Source organism: Mesoplodon mirus (assembly GCF_964341445.2).
Source record: "Mesoplodon mirus genome assembly, chromosome: 19".
NCBI classification, from domain to species: Eukaryota; Metazoa; Chordata; class Mammalia; order Artiodactyla; family Ziphiidae; genus Mesoplodon; species Mesoplodon mirus.
Window position 1 is genome coordinate 19360615 of NC_138995.1, and position 15737 is coordinate 19376351.

At 55.2% G+C, this 15737-nt stretch overlaps 2 protein-coding genes across 2 annotated transcripts in view; one reads left to right on the forward strand and one right to left on the reverse strand.

The window, feature by feature from the left end:
* The window catches only part of ATP6V0D1 (ATPase H+ transporting V0 subunit d1), a 38466-nt gene extending 37802 nt beyond the window's left edge, over window positions 1–664 (forward strand). The window contains exon 8 of the mRNA XM_082607371.1: window positions 54–664. Within this exon, the coding sequence (XP_082463497.1) occupies window positions 54–215 (162 nt within the window). The 3' untranslated portion in view covers window positions 216–664. The remainder of the gene's footprint in view (window positions 1–53) is intronic.
* A 98-nt stretch (window positions 665–762) lies between these two features.
* On the reverse strand, window positions 763–6925 carry HSD11B2 (hydroxysteroid 11-beta dehydrogenase 2). The gene is made up of 5 exons (XM_082607360.1): window positions 6532–6925; window positions 2855–3067; window positions 2553–2738; window positions 2309–2446; window positions 763–2094 (listed from the first exon to the last, which is right to left on the reverse strand). The coding sequence occupies exons 1-5, from the start codon at window positions 6794–6796 to the stop codon at window positions 1682–1684; spliced, it is 1215 nt and encodes a 404-aa protein (XP_082463486.1). The 5' UTR covers window positions 6797–6925; the 3' UTR covers window positions 763–1681.
* Window positions 6926–15737: the final 8812 nt, after the last annotated feature.

A 15737-nucleotide genomic window follows, 5' to 3' on the forward strand; every position in this document is an offset into this window, starting at 1 on the left:
AGGCCTGACTCTGGTCATGGCCACCTGCACACCACTCCTGCCTGGGTCTGCAGGTGAAACTGAACAAGTTGGCCTTCCTGAACCAGTTCCACTTTGGTGTTTTCTACGCCTTTGTGAAGCTCAAGGAGCAGGAGTGTCGCAACATTGTATGGATCGCGGAGTGCATCGCCCAGCGCCACCGAGCCAAGATCGACAACTACATCCCCATCTTCTAGCACTGTGGCCCAAGGCTCCCCACAAGTGTGTGTGTGCGCCTGTGTGTCTGCGTGTGCTGTGACAAAGCTCACGGCTCACCTGCGTGCCCTGGGGGGTAGCACACTGTCCTAGTGGCTGCCCAGCTTCCCTGACCCTCTCTGAGACTGCTCTTGGGCCTGAAAAGGGGCTGGGCACCTGCTCCCCCCACCAAGGATGGACCAAGCCCCCCACCTCCAGAGCAAGGAGGCCCCCTCAGCCCTATGTTTACAGTCGCTGACATGTCTGAGAAGCATGTGGTCACTTTTGTGTTCCTCCCTAACCTGAGAACCCCTGGGGGCAGCGTGAACCTCCTTTTTCCTCAGCGGGTCCCCCAGAGCCATGGCGCAGGGGCGGGATAGAGCGTGCGTGTCCTTGGGGAATAGGGGAAGTAGCTCTGCCCCTCTGAGACAATAAAAACTGCCCTCTCTAAGCCCAGCTGTCTTCTGTCTCCTTTGGGCCCTAGTCCCTCTCCCAGATCCCCAACTCCCCTCGGGCCCCACCCTTGCTGAGCCCACCCTCACCTAAGCCTTCTACCTTCCTTCCTCGGGCGGCAGCCCTAGGCTGGGCCCTATCCTTGTGCAGCCAGATTCCTCAGGGTGGGGAAAGTCAGTGGAGGATTAGCCCCTTCCTCTGCTGGAGGCTCTGACAGGCCTGTGGTGCTGGCTCCTGACTCTAGAGGGCGCCCAGGCCTCCCTCTTTGCTTCATTGAGCCCCAGAACTCCCTGGGCTGGGGTCATTACCCCCATTTCACTATGAGGAAACCTATGGATAAATGATCTGCCCAAGGTTGTTGAAGGGGGGTTGGGTGTAAACCAGAGTCTGTGCCCAAAGCCTCGGCCCCCAGGCGGTGCCCAGTCTGTTTCACAGCCACAGCCTGTCACTTAGGCAAACATAGCATCTCCCCCATTCTAGGAGAAATAAAATTTGTCTTTATTCAAAAAGTGGCAATCAGGCAAGTAGAATATGCAGCCTCCCTGTGGCTTGGGGGGCTTGGGGTGGGTGGTCAGGGCCCTAATTCTTGAGCCAGTCAAGAAACGGTGGGATTCACCCTTCAAATCGCAGCACTGAGGCACTGGTGCCAAGAAATGATCCTGAGGGGGTCCCCAACCTTCCCAGTCACTCCTTAGTTTACAGAGGCACTGTCTGCAGGATCCTGTCAAAGGCTACAGCTGAGTCTTGCACGAAACTCCCCATCCAGCTGGGTTCTCCAAGGTGCATGGTGGAGCCTTGTGCCCAGGAGGGTCCGTTTGGGCTCATGAAGCAGGAGAGGCCCGGAGGTTCACTGGGAAGCCTTAGCCTCACCAGGCCTGGCCTGTGACATTGGCAGTGGGTGGGATTGGGGTCCTTTAGGCCAGGCTTTGGGGCAGACCTGGGGGTCAGAATGCCCAGGGGAGGACCGAGGGCATAAGGGATCTCCTCTGCTGGAGCAGTTCTATGCACGAACTGCTCATTGGACAGTGGGGGAAGGGCCCAGTTTAGGGCCTGGGTCCTGGGCTACATCCCGGGCAGAGGTAAGGCCGGGCTGGCCAGGCCGCAGTGCTCTTGGCACATAGGGACTGATGAAGAAGGACTGCAGGAAACGGCGCCGCAGGCCCTCAGGCAGGTAGTAGTGGATGAAGTACATGAGCCCCAGGCCATGGCCTGGGTAATAGCGGCGGCGTGGTTGAGCCGCCAGCAGCGCATCGGTGATGGCATCTACAACCGGGCTGAGGTCTGGCAGTGCTTGGCTCAGACAATGCAGGAACTGCCCGTTCAAGTGCTCGATGTAGTCCTCACCATAGGCCTGCAGCAGCTCTCGGGGCAGGTTGGCCAGCAGCTGCCGCTTGCGCTCTTCCCACTGGTCCATGTCTTTCACTGCCTCTGGGGAAGGGGTGGCAAGGTCAGAGTGGGGTCTGTTAGGGAAGCCAAAGCCAGACCCAGGTCTGTCTAACTCAAAACCTGAGACCCGCCCCCAGCCAAAGCCACGCCCATTCCTCAGACCCAACCCCACTCCAGAGAAGACCACACCCACCCCACCTTCCCCCTCTCCCCGACTACACCACACAGGCCCCAGCCCCAAATCCCTGAACCTTACCTGTTCTGAAGCAGGCAGGCTGGATGACGCTGACCTTGACACCCCAGGGTAGAAGTTCACAACTGAACGTGTCCATGAGCAACGCGACAGCCGCTTTGGAGGTCCCATAGGCAGCCAAGCACGGAAATGGCATGTCTCCTGGGGATGGATTGGGAGTGGGCAGCTCAGCCTGGGCCAGGGGCTCCAGCACCTCTCCCCGCCCTGCAGGGGCACCTTTTCTGCTCTGGTGTGGGAGGACCCTCACCTGCTGGGCTGCTCACGGTCACGATGCGACCGCTGGAATGGCGCAGCAGTGGCAAGAGGCCCTTGGTCATCTCAAGTGTACCGAAGAAGTTCACCTCCATGCAGCTGCGGAACGTGGACACTGGAGACAGCTCCGCATCTGCCACGAGGCTGTTCTGACCCGCATTGTTGACCAAGCCCCACAGACCTGAAAGCATGGAGCCAGGAGGGAAGCTGAGGGTCAGCTCGGCAGCGGACCTCCGATCCCTGCCCCCTCACACCTGCCCAGCCACGCCCTTTCCTGGCGGAGCTGAGCCTACTGACCAGTGCTGGCGGTGTGGGCCTTGGTGAACTCCAGCACGCGGCTAATGTCTGCTGGCTTGGTCAGGTCCATCTGTAGCAGCTTTAAACGAGGAGAACAGCAGGCACGCAGCTCTAGGGCACCAGGGCTATTCAAATCCAACACGGTGGCCAGCACTGTAAAGCCCAGAGCGTCCAGCTTCTTGGCCGTCGCCTTGCCAAAACCAGAGTCACAGCCTGGCCAGGGAAGGACAGCCAGTGAACTCCCACTGTGGCCCAGTCCGGCCTGAGAAAACCCCAGGGTCACCACGGTCTGGATGGGATCCAGGCCTCTGACACCCAGCATACCAGCAGTCAGCAGCCCTCCCTTCTTTTCCTAAACCCATCTCTGACAGGCTTTGCCCCTCTGGCTGAGCACCTGAGTACCAACTCTTTCACAACTGTCATCTCCCTGACGACTCATAGGTACCCCATCAAACGTGGCTTATGATCCCCACTTTACAGATGAGGAAACTGAGTCCTAGTAATGCTAAGTTGCTTCCCAAAGTCACTCAGCCAGCACACAGTAAGGTCAGGACTCCATTGCAGGTCAGCCAGTCCCAGCTGAGACCCAGTCCCAGCTCTGATGTCCTTCTGTCTGGTCTATATCAGGCCTCAGCTCGCATGCGCAGTATTGCTGCACAGCCTCCCTTTCTCACTGCCTTTTCCCAGGCTGCTGCTTCTTACCTGGACACTGAAGCAGCCCCCTTTTGTAGTGCTGTCCCATCTTGCCCCCTTGGATCCATTCTCTACCTAAGCAGCCAGAGGGATCCTTCCAAAAATGACAATATCCCTCTGCTGCTGAAAACCTCTCCAAGGCTCCCCACAGCCCTTAGCATGAAGCTGAAGTCCTCTATTCCCATCATCCAGACCCTGTACAACCTGAGATCCACCTTCCTTTCCAGCCTCAACACCCTCAACTATTATTCCTGGCTCTAGGCAAGTTGGAGGTCCATCTGCACTTCACCCCTGACCACCACCCTTGGAATTCCAATCAGTGGCAACACTGGAGCATTCTCTGAGCCCCAGATCACTTGCCCCCAGGACAGGGGCACGATGGATGAAGATAAGAACAGATCTGCGTTAGAATCCCTTCCCACGCCCACCAAGTGTGACCTGAGGTCAGTTACCACTCTTGGAGGCCTGATTTCCCGTCTTTGGTATGTAGAGAGATGAACCACCAGGCAGAGCCAGCCAGTGGGCCTGATAAACCCCTGCTTCCTTGATTGTTCCCATTCCAATCCGGCTCCACGGGTGGCCAACCAGGGCTGGGAGCAGTGAGGGAGGAGGCTCTCTGGAGCCTGCCCCCATGGTGGTCTTGCTGAGCAGAAGCTGCAAGGTGGTTCTGCACAACCAGTTCCTCCCATTTCAGCCCTGTCCCCTCTGTTAAGGCAGAGAACAAACCTAGGCAGGGGTCTGCAAGCTGGGCTTTGTGTGGCTGGGGACCCACCAGCCAGCCCCAGTTGAGGGGTATTTCCTGGGCAAATCTGGCTGGGGGAGGGGAGTGAGCGCCCTTGTGTGTGTGTGTGTGTGTGTGTGTGTGTGTGTGTGTGTGTGTCCCCATTTGCCTAAGCTCCCTTCCAGAGCAGACAGGCCCTTCACAGGGAAACTGAGGCCTTCCAGAACCTCAGCTCTGCGGTCCCAACACAGTCACCCAAGCCTTTCTTACCCTCTTGCTCACCTGCACACACATTTGGATACCTGCACATAACTCCAACCTACGTGCAGCGAGCCATGAACAACAATGGGCTCACTCCCATGAGACCCCAGCAGTGCACAGCTGTGCACACAAGGCACCCAGCCACTCAACCCAAACCCTGGCCCCAGGGCTGAGCTCCCCAAGTAGCCTTGGCCAGCAGTTCTCAGGGAGGGGTGGGTGGCAGCTCTGGCAGCCTCAAGACACAGCGTTCCCAGCAGGTGAGGCAGGACCTGGTCACCGACTTGTCTTGCAGTCTTTGGTGAGAGAGGAAATCCCAGAGTTTGGGGGCATTGGGAAGCTTGGAGGCCTACTCTTGTTGCTTACATGGGGTGGACTGGGCAGTCTTCTTCCCCTTCTCCCTCACGGGGCTTTGCAACCAGAGCTGAGGGAAGCCCAAGTCACAAAAGGCATCCCTCCTCTCACCTCACTCTCAGGCTCGAGGCTAGGAGATGTAACAGCGGCAGCACAAAGGCCTGGGGTGAGATCCCAGGAAAGACTGCCTGGGTCACTAGTATCTGCAGATGGCCTGGGTCCTGTTGACATAACTCATTAATTAGAAGGCAGGAGGGGAGCTGCCTCATCCCTGGGGGAAGAAGCTCCCTGCTTCATACCAGGAGGTCTGTCATCTCTCCTTCCTTAAACCACTAAAACTGGGGTCCCTTGAAACTTCACACTCCACCCTGAACTAAGGTCTCTCCCATCTCTGTCTCCACCATCTTAACTGAAGCCCAAACCCTCATGCCACCTTCACCCTGCCTCAGTACATTCTGGTTTCTTGCCAGGCATTCAAGGCCCCTTCCAAGGAAACAACCTCATATCCCACCACATCTCAGCAGCCAGACTGGTTACTGACTGTCCCCTGCCCAGGCCATGCTCATTCCTGCCTCAAGCTTCTATCCCACACCCTTTGTCTGGTCCAAAACACCTTCCACACTTCACCTATCTCCACCCATCCTCTGAGGCCCAGCTCAAGGATGGCCTCCTCTGGGAAATTCTTCCAGCCCCATCTGATCATGCAGGGCCCCCTGCTAGACTGAGGTCTCTGAGAAGCCAGTCAGCCAGTGGCTGCCCCCAGCCTAGGCCCAGTGCAAGGGCAGAGCGCTGAGCACCTGTCCAAAGCCATGGGGGTTAGGGGAGAGACCGGGCTGCCCCTCCCCCATACAGTGGAGCCAGTGCCCACTGGCCTTTCTCCCCCTCCCCACTTCAGGCTGGGCCTCAGCTCCTCCTTCCCTCCTTCTGATGACAGACTTATTCCTTGCTCCACACAAAGAGAGCTCAGCCAGGTGACCAGAGGCACCTGAGCCCAGCTCTTCAAGACCTCACCTCCTTCCTGGGCACAGAGGACCAGGAGGAATGGTGGTGGCGTGCTGGGTGCAGACTCCGGACAGCTACTTCAGCAATTTAGGCTTGGATGGTGGGATCTGAGAGGCAGCTGAATGCCCAGCTGTCCCTCATGATGACCTCAAGCTTTTCTGGACTCCAAGGAGCCCAGCCAATTGGGGGTCCCAACTCTTCATCTAAGCCTATTCCTCTAATCCCAGGGAAGAGGAGATGGTACCTCCCACGTGGGGATGTTAGGCAGAGTTCAAAGGGTGACCATCCTCTGAAGTCCCTCAGAGCAGTGTCCTCTGTCCGAAGACTGCTCTCTTGGACAGGGACATAGCATAAACCCCAAACTCCAGAAGGCTCCTTCTTTCTTAGCTACAAGTTTCCCCTGCGCACCTGCCCGCTCCCTGCCTCATTTTCCCTCCAGCACTCCCCGAAGCCACAGGTAGTTAACCCGAACTTGGGGAGGTGCCCTGCTCTTCCTACTTGGCTGGTTCCCTGCACCCAGGGGAGAGGGACTCCCCCACTCCTGGGCTAGGGGTCCCGCCTTGCCTTGGCATGCCCACGGGGAGCCCTCTGCGTGTCCGGTCCCGCCCTCGAACCTGGAATCCCCGCGCTCCGCGCCCCGCGCACTCACCGGTGATGAGCACCGCGCGAGTCGCCACGGGCAGGCGCTGCGGGCGCGCCAGGCGGGACAACACGATCCAGCCGGTGGCGGCCAACACGGCAAGTGCGGCCAGCGGGGGCAGCAGGCGCTGGCACAGCCAGTCGAGCGCGGCCAGCAGCGCCAGCGCCGCCAGCAGCGGGCGGCCCAGACGCAGGTCCGCGCGCAGCAGCTGCAGCAGCGCACGGGCCGCCACAAGCAGCCAGGCGCCGCCCGACGGCCAGGGCCAGCTCTCCATGGCGGCCGGGCCGGGCTGGGCCGGGGCGGGGCAGGGGCCGGGTTGGAGAGCAGGGATTGGGACTCGGGCCCGGGGCGCGGGGTGGTGCAGAACACCAGCCAGGGGCGGGAGAGATACTCGCTTTCTCTGTTAGCCCGCGGGCCGAGTTTATAAAGAGCCCCGGGGGCGGGGGCGAGGGCGGAGCGGAGGCGGGGAAGGGGCGGGGCTTTCCTTTACTTCTCTCCTCGCACCCCCTGCCCGGCAGGTGCCCCCACCTCTACCTCCCGCCCTCTGCCCCGCCCCCGAGGCCAGATCCGCTTTCGAAGAAGCCGGAACCGAGTCCCAAAGTTGCTGCTCGAGGAGCAGCCGCCTCGCCACCCGCCGCGCCCGGGAGACGTCCGGTCGGTCTAGCCCTAGTGCCCCGCATCCGCTCACACCTGCGCCCCGACACGCGCGCCCTGGGCGGCTGAGCCGCGGCTCCCAGGTGAGCACATCCACAGCTCACACTTGCTCGGGACGCCTGAGGACACGCGCAACCTCCATCCAAGTTCCCCACACTGACAGCACCGCCGCGGTCGCCGGGCCTGCCAGAACACCGCGGGCAACCAGCTCGCCCTCACCAGGCAGCCGCGGCCAACGCCGGCACACGTAACGTACTCCGACGCCCTGCGCCGCTGCAGGTGCCTAGCACACACGCGCTGACATGCTCTCACACCTAAGCTGCCCGTGGCCACCGACCGATTTGGGGCAGGGGGCTGGGGGGAGGAGGGTGACCGACCGGGTTCGCGAGGGTCTCTGACCCGCCTTCCCCCTTCCTTCCACTTTCCAGCCCTGGGGATGCAGCAACCCCACCCCCTCCTGGCACACAAGTGTATATGTGTGGGCGCGGGTGTGTGGAGGCGCGGTTCTGAGGAAGCATCTAGGCCTCCCACTAACTCCAGCCCACCCTCCAACTCCAGGGAGCCCAAGAGCCAGGCCAGTGGGGACACCTGGGGAGTCAGTGAGGGCAGCCTCTAGAACAGGGTGATCCCTGCCCTGCTCTTAGGATTCCCCAGAGTATAAAATAAGTGAATGTGGGTGCATTTCCCTGCCTGTGTGTATGGAGTTCTGTGTTGATGCGGGGCCTAATGGCCCCCCACCTTGCCCACCCCAGTGTCTGGCACCCTGTGCTTGGCATCCATGCCAGACTCTGCAGGCACTAGGAAATGGTGCCAGTACCTTGCTGCCAGGTCCTGTGCTGAGGTCAGTAGGTCAGCCCATGGCAGAGGGGTCCCTGCTTCTTATGGATCCTTGCCCAGTGCTTCATCCATGCCCACACTAGGTCCTCGGAGGTCATGGACCCCTCTCAATCCTGTTGCCCATTCTTTTATCTTAGATGCTCAGCCTCTGTGCCAGGGCTTCAAGGCAATGCTTCCTCCAAAGGCTTCTCTGCCATACAGGCATGGCCCCCTGATGAGCCGGGGGAGTCTCAGGGATGGGCTGGGAGTCAGACCCACTTAAGGGGAAGGTGAAGGACCCATGTCCTTCCCAGAGCCACTTCTGTGCTTCCACCTATTCCTCCTCCTGTAAGTACAGATTACAAGCTAGCCCTGGCGCAGGGAAGCAGGACTTGCCTGGGGAGGGTGTGTGTGCCTGACTTTGGGTACATGACCTTATGTGCCTGTGTATGCCTGTATTTGTGTACACTCGTGTCCGTGGGCTCCATAGCTTGTCCATACACAAATGACATGTCTCTCCCTGTGCCATAGCCCTGTATGTGCACGTAAGTACATGTGTGTGTGTGTTGTGTGTGTTTTCAGTGACTCCCTTGGTCTGGGTCCATTCTCTGGAAACTCAGGGAAACATTCACTCTCCAAAACCTGTTGACTCCTGTTGTCCTGAATCTGTGTCCCAGTCTCAGAGGCGGACACAGCACCCTTGACCTGGCCTCCTGATCTGAGCTGTAGACCCTGGGTTGGTGGGACCCTCCCCTCCCAGCACTAGTTGTCCTCCTGAGAGTCTGGCTGTGGTTTCTCCAGCTTCAGACCATTAAGGGCTTCCCCTTGGGACTGCAGAGGGGATGTAGAGGAGAGGAAGAGGGGTCCCAGGCAGCTTCCAAGGTCAAGGCCACACAGGTAGTGCCAGTGCTTGCCAGAGCAGGAGTCAAAGGGTAGGGAGGTAGAAGTGGGAAGGCAAGGTGAAAACAGAGTCTGAGAAACAAGATCATACACTGTCCTGGGGAGGAAACATGAAGGATCCTGACTCATTGGGAAGCCCACGATGGGGAGAGAGACTTGCTGAGAGGGGATGTAGAGAATTGTCTTTGGTTGTGGAGTATAGGATGGCTAGGATGGGCTGGAGGTGTTGCCTGTTCAGCTTCTGGGACACTGTGCCACCTTAGATAGAAATATTAGTCTTGCATGGTTTGGGTCTCATGGGACTGGATGATCTGTCACATTTTTATTTAACCCACCCCTCCAGAAATTCATCCTACTTCCTAGGCCAGGTGGCCAGGAGGCTAGGCGGTCAGGCCTCCTTCCCAGGATCTATGCGTCAGCCCCCTGTGACCTCCTCAGCCGCTGACCCCTTACCTCTCATCAGGTGGAGACATTCTGGAAGTAGAAAGAAGGTGGTTCAGGCAGTCATGACTGGGAGGGGCTGGCCCAGCCCTGTCTGAGGCCTGGTGCCAGGCTGTGGCTGCCCAAGGGCAGAGAACCAGCCTCTGCCAGAACCAAGAGTCTGGGCTGGCAGGGTCCTCCACGGAAGAGGAGGGAAGGGGGTGGGGGCAGACGACAGGAGCCCCAGCAGATAAGGCCGGGCCTGGCAGGGGTCGAGGAATGAAGGGCGAGCGGAAGGAGCGGAGCCCCTGAGCCACCCCAGCCCTAAGCCCTCAACCCATAGTTTTCCTTCGTCCTTAGTCTCACGCCTCGCCACCCCTCGAGTCAGAAACCTGGTGAGCCAACCCCCCCACCCCACCCCCACCCCCGCCCCGTGCCCCAGGCTCTGGAGGGCCGTGCAGTGGCGGGGGCCTGGCAGGCTGGCTCCGGCCCATTCCTGCCGAGCCCGGCGGCTCACTGGCCCCATCTACTGGCCTTTGGGGGAGGGCATGGCTCTGAAAGGGGCACCGGGAAGGTGACCGCTGGACCTGAAGATGGTAGGAACAGAAATCCAGGATGGGGCGTGCCAAGTGGCAGTCTCTGAGAGCTCATGTTCTGTTCCCTGACCACACCAGGTTTCTGGAGCCAAGCACTCACTTATCACCTCTTCTTCCTTCCTCTGTGGTCAGGCTGTGGAAGCCTCACGCTCAGTCTCTCCCCCACCACGAGCTCATCTTCAGGTTCAGAGGCAGCCGAGTCCCAAGGAGGCCCTGCCTTGTATTCTGCTTACCCCCTGGCACCTCATCACTCCTCCCTCCTGGCACAATGGCAGAGGGGAGCCTCTTCCTGCCAATGGCCACTCTTCCTGCCAATGGCCAATCTCTCCACCCAAGTTCCAGACCCCATCCCTCCCCGTCCTCACAGGGAGCAAACTTTTATTGAGTTCCTACTTCATGCCGGGCCCTGTGCTGGGCACCGTGGCTGTAATAACTAATGACTGGCTCCCTCTCAGCAGCATGCACGCTGGCTCGGCTCTGGCCTCTCCCTCTGGTAATTGCAATAAAGAACTTCTCTCCCTCAATCCTATATCCCTTTCCCCAAGCATTGTTCTCATGCTCCCTGCCACCATTCTCAGCCACATTTCTCGAAAACTGTCTATAGTCACCATCTCCCCTCTCCTCTCCCCACTCTAGCTCTGAGTCAGCTCCCACTCCTGACCACGCCAAGGGTCGCCAATGAATGTCATCCTAGTCCTCACATACCATGGATACACCTCTGCTTTCAGTTAACTCCTCAGTACCCCAGGCCCTTTCTCCCTTTGGCACCTGCAAAGCCACTGCTGCTGGGTTTCCTCCTACCTCTCTGGCTCTCCCTCTCAGCCTCCTTCACAAGCTTCTCTTCCCTGTGGGTGAGCCTCTGGCTGTGGAAGCCTCATGCTGAGTCCCTCCCCCACCATGAATTCATCTTCCTACTCACATACTGGTGACTCCCACGCTTCTTTCCAGCCAAGGCCTTGCTCTTAACTCCAGGCCCACATGTCCAGCTGCCCCCAGATGCCTCCCGTGGACACCTATAGGCCCCTTACACTCAGCATGTCCAAAACTGGTCTCATCGTCTTCCCTAGTTCTGGCAGCCGACCCCTCCTACCTCATCCTCAGTCTTCATTCCATGCACTGGCCTCCAAACCTCTTGCTCTGTCCCAAGCCCTGGGTTGGGGTGCAGAAGCCTCACAATAGCCCTTTGCAGTGGGTATCATCATTACTATTTTACATTCAAGGAAACTGAGGCTTCCGGAGGCTAGGAAAATTGTTCAAGGTCTCAAACTCAGGTTCACTTAAGTTTAAATCTTGGACCAGCCCCAAGATTCATAATCAAGTGTACCAGAGCCTGAAGTCTGGCTCTGTTAATGCAGAGCTAAGTTAGCTACATGTGCCCTCTTAGACTTCATTCTGAGGGCAAAGGAGAGCTGGGAATAGTCTTGAGCAAATAAGGCCCCTGTCCCAGTTGGCCAGGAAATGGGTTTGGGGACAAGGAAAGAGGGGAGGCTGGGAGTCCTGTTGGTGCATCCCTACAAGGGACAGAAGCAAAGGTGTGTTTTGGATAAACAGCCCGAAGTGCTCGTGGACATGTGAGGGCTGAGCCCAGAGGTAGCTGGGTGCCCATGGTCCCCAGCACATCACTCACGTGGCACAAGAGCCTGGGAGGCTGCCAACTCACCGGGCATGAACTGAGTCCCCCATCCCTCTCCTCTAGGCTGTGCGCCTGGAAGTCAGGCCCTTCGCTTACTGGGGAGAAGGGATGGAGAAATGCAAGAAGCCAGGAGTATCACTTGCATTTTCAAACTGTGTCCAGCACCCTTCTCTGAACTTCTTTTCTTTTGCTTCCAGGATTGAAGGCAGGTATTTGGGGATTAGGGCCCTCAAGTTTGGAAAACATTAAGAGAATTTGCTCTAAAGGGTTTTCTGGACCAGCCGCAGGGGAAAGGCAAGCCCCAGCTGAGAACACTTGCTGGGACAGCTTGGTTAATTAACTCCAGGTGAAACTGGTCTTCTTGGGTCCTGCAGTGAGGCTCTGAGTTATTCATAATCCTCTGCCACATTTACTATGTGCTTGCTGTGTGCCAGTCCTTGTGTTTGACTTCCTCATGCTTAATTTTATTTACTATCCTCACATTATCCCTATGAAGTAGGTACTACCATTCTATACATAAGAAAACAGACTCAGAGAGATTCAGTGACATGCCCTAGGTCACTCAGCCGTCCAGACACTCTGCTCCCAACCATTAGGCAGCACTGCCCCCTGGCCTTCAGCCTAGGAAGTTGGCATTATTCAGTGGGCAACAGCCAGGTGAAAGACTATCAACCTTTTAAAATTTGCTTCTGGGAGTTTAGGGTTTTTGAGCATGAGCCACCCATTTTTCTTGCTTGGCCCTGCGATAAAACTTTTTCTGCTCCAAAAAATTTTTAAAAATAAAATAAAATAAAATAAAATTTGCTTCTGGATTAGAAACATGTCTCCCAATGGTAGAATTAAGGCAAGTTGTTAAAACTAATTCCAAAACTTGCTTCCTTACAACTTCCATCACCCTGATTCAGGCCTTTTCTTGGCAGAACAACTGCAAAAGATACAAAAATTAGTTGCTGTTGGCTGGCTGGTTTAATTTATTTGCATATACATAATTCAGTCCCACCCCTTGTGGCTAATACCCTCCTTGGGGAGCTGTGGCTATTTTCTGATTGCTGGTGGGGAGGCCTGTGCGTGTTGTTTTTTCAAATAAACTGAAACCAGATGGAGGGGGTTTTGTTCACTGCCCTGCCTCCAATTTTCTCCAGCAAATTCCTTGAAAAGCCAACCACCTATGAGTGGTGCCTATTCTCCTTGGAGGTCCCTCACCGCTGGTATGCAAATAGCAAGTGGGGCTGGGATTTCTAAAAGTGAAAACAAAGAGAGGAGAAAGAAGCTTCTTGGCACAAGGGTTTTGGGCACATGGCAGGGTCATCTCCCTGTGGAGTCCCGATTTTCCGTCTGCACTTACAGTTTCTGTCCTCATCTCCCTCCTTTCCTCTCCCCTGACTTGGGGATTGAGCTGGGCTTGAGTCAAAATCACCTGGACCAATCACTTGGTAAAAATATGGATTTCAGAGCCCACTCCACACCTCCTTTGCAGCGCTAACCACTGGCATGAGACCCCAACTCTCAGGATGGGTTGATCTTTGAGTCAGTGGAGAGGGTTATCTTCTAGAAGGGGCCCAAGCCACTCTTGCTTTCATCCTGGGAAGACCAGTTGCTCAAGATGGTTATAGAAATATTTTTAACCGCCCGCCAGGTCTAAGGCTTTGAAATGCCCCTCGAGCACCTCATCAAGAGATTCCTTGTTCAGAGCGATAAGCGAGGGTACGTACGCACTGGCCACAGTGCCAGGGGTTAACATTTTTCTTTGGAAGTTGAATTGTGCATTGTCATAGTGAAGTATGACCCAGTACCCAGGCTGGGAGAACACTTCTTTCCGAGCTCCAACCTTCATTCCTAGCTCATATCTCTGTTCTTTCGGATTCCAAGGCTTTTTAGATAATTGTGTCAGGTTACATAAGCTTTCGAGATATGAACACTCAAAGGAAATTCCTCTGGGAGCAGGCATGAGGGGTTCTGCCACATAGTTTGCTTTAAAGTATTTGAGGAAAAATTCAGCCCTGCACATTTCTGAAATAAAGTAAGAATAGTCAATGATTTTGTATGCATGTACCATTCCCCATAGAAATGAGGAAGCAAAAAGACAGATATCATGCTGAATAGAGAAACCCCTCCCAGGGGAGCACATGCAGGGCCAGGTGGAGGCCAGTTGCAAAGAGGGCAGCTTTGACCGGGCTGCCATGGAAATCCTTATCAGTGCAGGATACCTTTTTTTTCCCCCCTTTCTGCATCTGAGATAACACATGTGGTAAATACAGGCCTTCCATTTTCCAAGAAACATAAAATAAAAACTGAATTACTGGCAGAGAAGCTTTAAAATCTTTGGTTCCTAGGACACTGTGAATACATTCTCCACACACTGTGATCTTTATTTCATTTGCCTCCGAGGGATGGCCCTGCATCATCTCTGTTGCATAAGGTGCTGTTTCCAAACACCTTGTTCCTAACTGGAGACACAGAATAAGTTTTATCTAGCTCTGAGAGAGTTCTGGAGGGATGACATCGTGTTCCAAGCTGCACTGGTCAGAGTCAACAGTGAGAAAGCTGCCAGAGTCTTCTCACCAAGGAAGCTGAGAGAATATTGTAAATACCGAATGGCACTTCTTTCTTAAAGCAAAAATGGTCACAAAAACTACTTAACAAGGAAAAATTAATGGGAGGAAAATGTCTTGAAAGTAGCAAATAAAAAACATCTTTACAAGGGACATGGAAATAATAGATTTACTATGATGAAGGGACGGTAATATAGGAAAGTCAATTTTTACACCAAGAATAATTCAACAAGTATTATTTACCTTACAAAAGGCTTCACAAAAGAATTCCTGTAAGTAGCTCTATCCTTTCATTTGTTTGTTCCCTCCTTCGTTCATTCAACAAACATCTATTGAGTGCTTACTGTGTTCCAGGCTCCATGCTTAGGGAAGCCATGGTGAGTTAGATAAATATTCCTCCCCTTGTGGTCTCTGTGTCTGGCTGGAGGACAGCCCCTAATCAGTTCACTATGCAATCAAGAAGCCACTACTGACAGACGGAACTAGACAGCAGAGTCTTGTGACCTCTTCTATTCTGAGTGTCAGAGAAAGTTTTCCTGGAGGAAGTGATGTTCCAGGTATCAAAAGCATCACATGCAAAGGCCCCTAGTATAAGAGGGAGTCTGGTCCTTCAAGGAAATGGAGGTCAGGAGGCTGCAGAGGTCAGCTGGAGCCAGGGGGCAAGGGAGGTTTTGGAGGAGGTTTTTATTCTAATTTCATGGTATATCGAAATACTGCTCCCCGGGGAGCAGGGAGAGTCATTGAGAGTTGTAGCAAGAAGTAAAATAATCAGTTTGCCTTTTTTTCTTTCCTTCTTTTTTTTTTTTTCAAGACGGCCACAAGCTGTGAGGAGAACGGACTGATGGAGATGGGGAGCCCGCAGTGGAAGCGAAAGACCAGTCATGAGGACGCTATGTTTCCAGGGCAAGAGATGCTGGTGGCCATGGGGACAAGCCAAGTGGATGGGCTGACTCATCCAAGGCCCACTGGAAAGTGTACTGTGACCCAGACAAAATGGACCCAGAGAGCAAGAGCTGTGGCTAACCATATCCCACCAGGTGAATTTGATAATTAAAATTTAACTCCATTTGTTAATGAAATGGAGAGGATCATTTCCTGATTGAAAGACAAGTAGGGTCTAGATTATACGTGTCAATGTCCACTACCAATGGGACATTCTGTGTGCTTCATATGCAGGACCACATTTTTAGGCCTCATCATGGCTCTATGCAGTAGCTATTGTTATCCCTGTTGCACATAGGAGCAAACTGAGATTTAGAGAGGTTAAGGAATTTGCCCAACTGGTGACTGGCAGAGCTGGGATTGAAACAGGTAACCACCGACATGCCCTGGGACAAGTGATAAGTCCCAGGAAGCCTGGGCGTACATTGCCTCTAATTAAGAATGGGCTGCTGGATCCAGCCCAGGGTGGGAGGAGCTGCCTAGGAGTCTCTACTGGCAATTCTAGGAGTCAGGTAAGCTAGCTTGGAACCTTGTCACACACATGTGCACAAGTTCTTTAAACCACAGTTGGGTTTTTTGTCCCTACAGCCTGGGCTGTTCACCCTGGGCAGACCTGCCTTGCTGGTCAGGGGCAGCTGCTCTGGGCAGGAACAAGTCCTGCCCTAAGAGATGACTTCTGTCCCAGAAAAATGTCTCATGTTT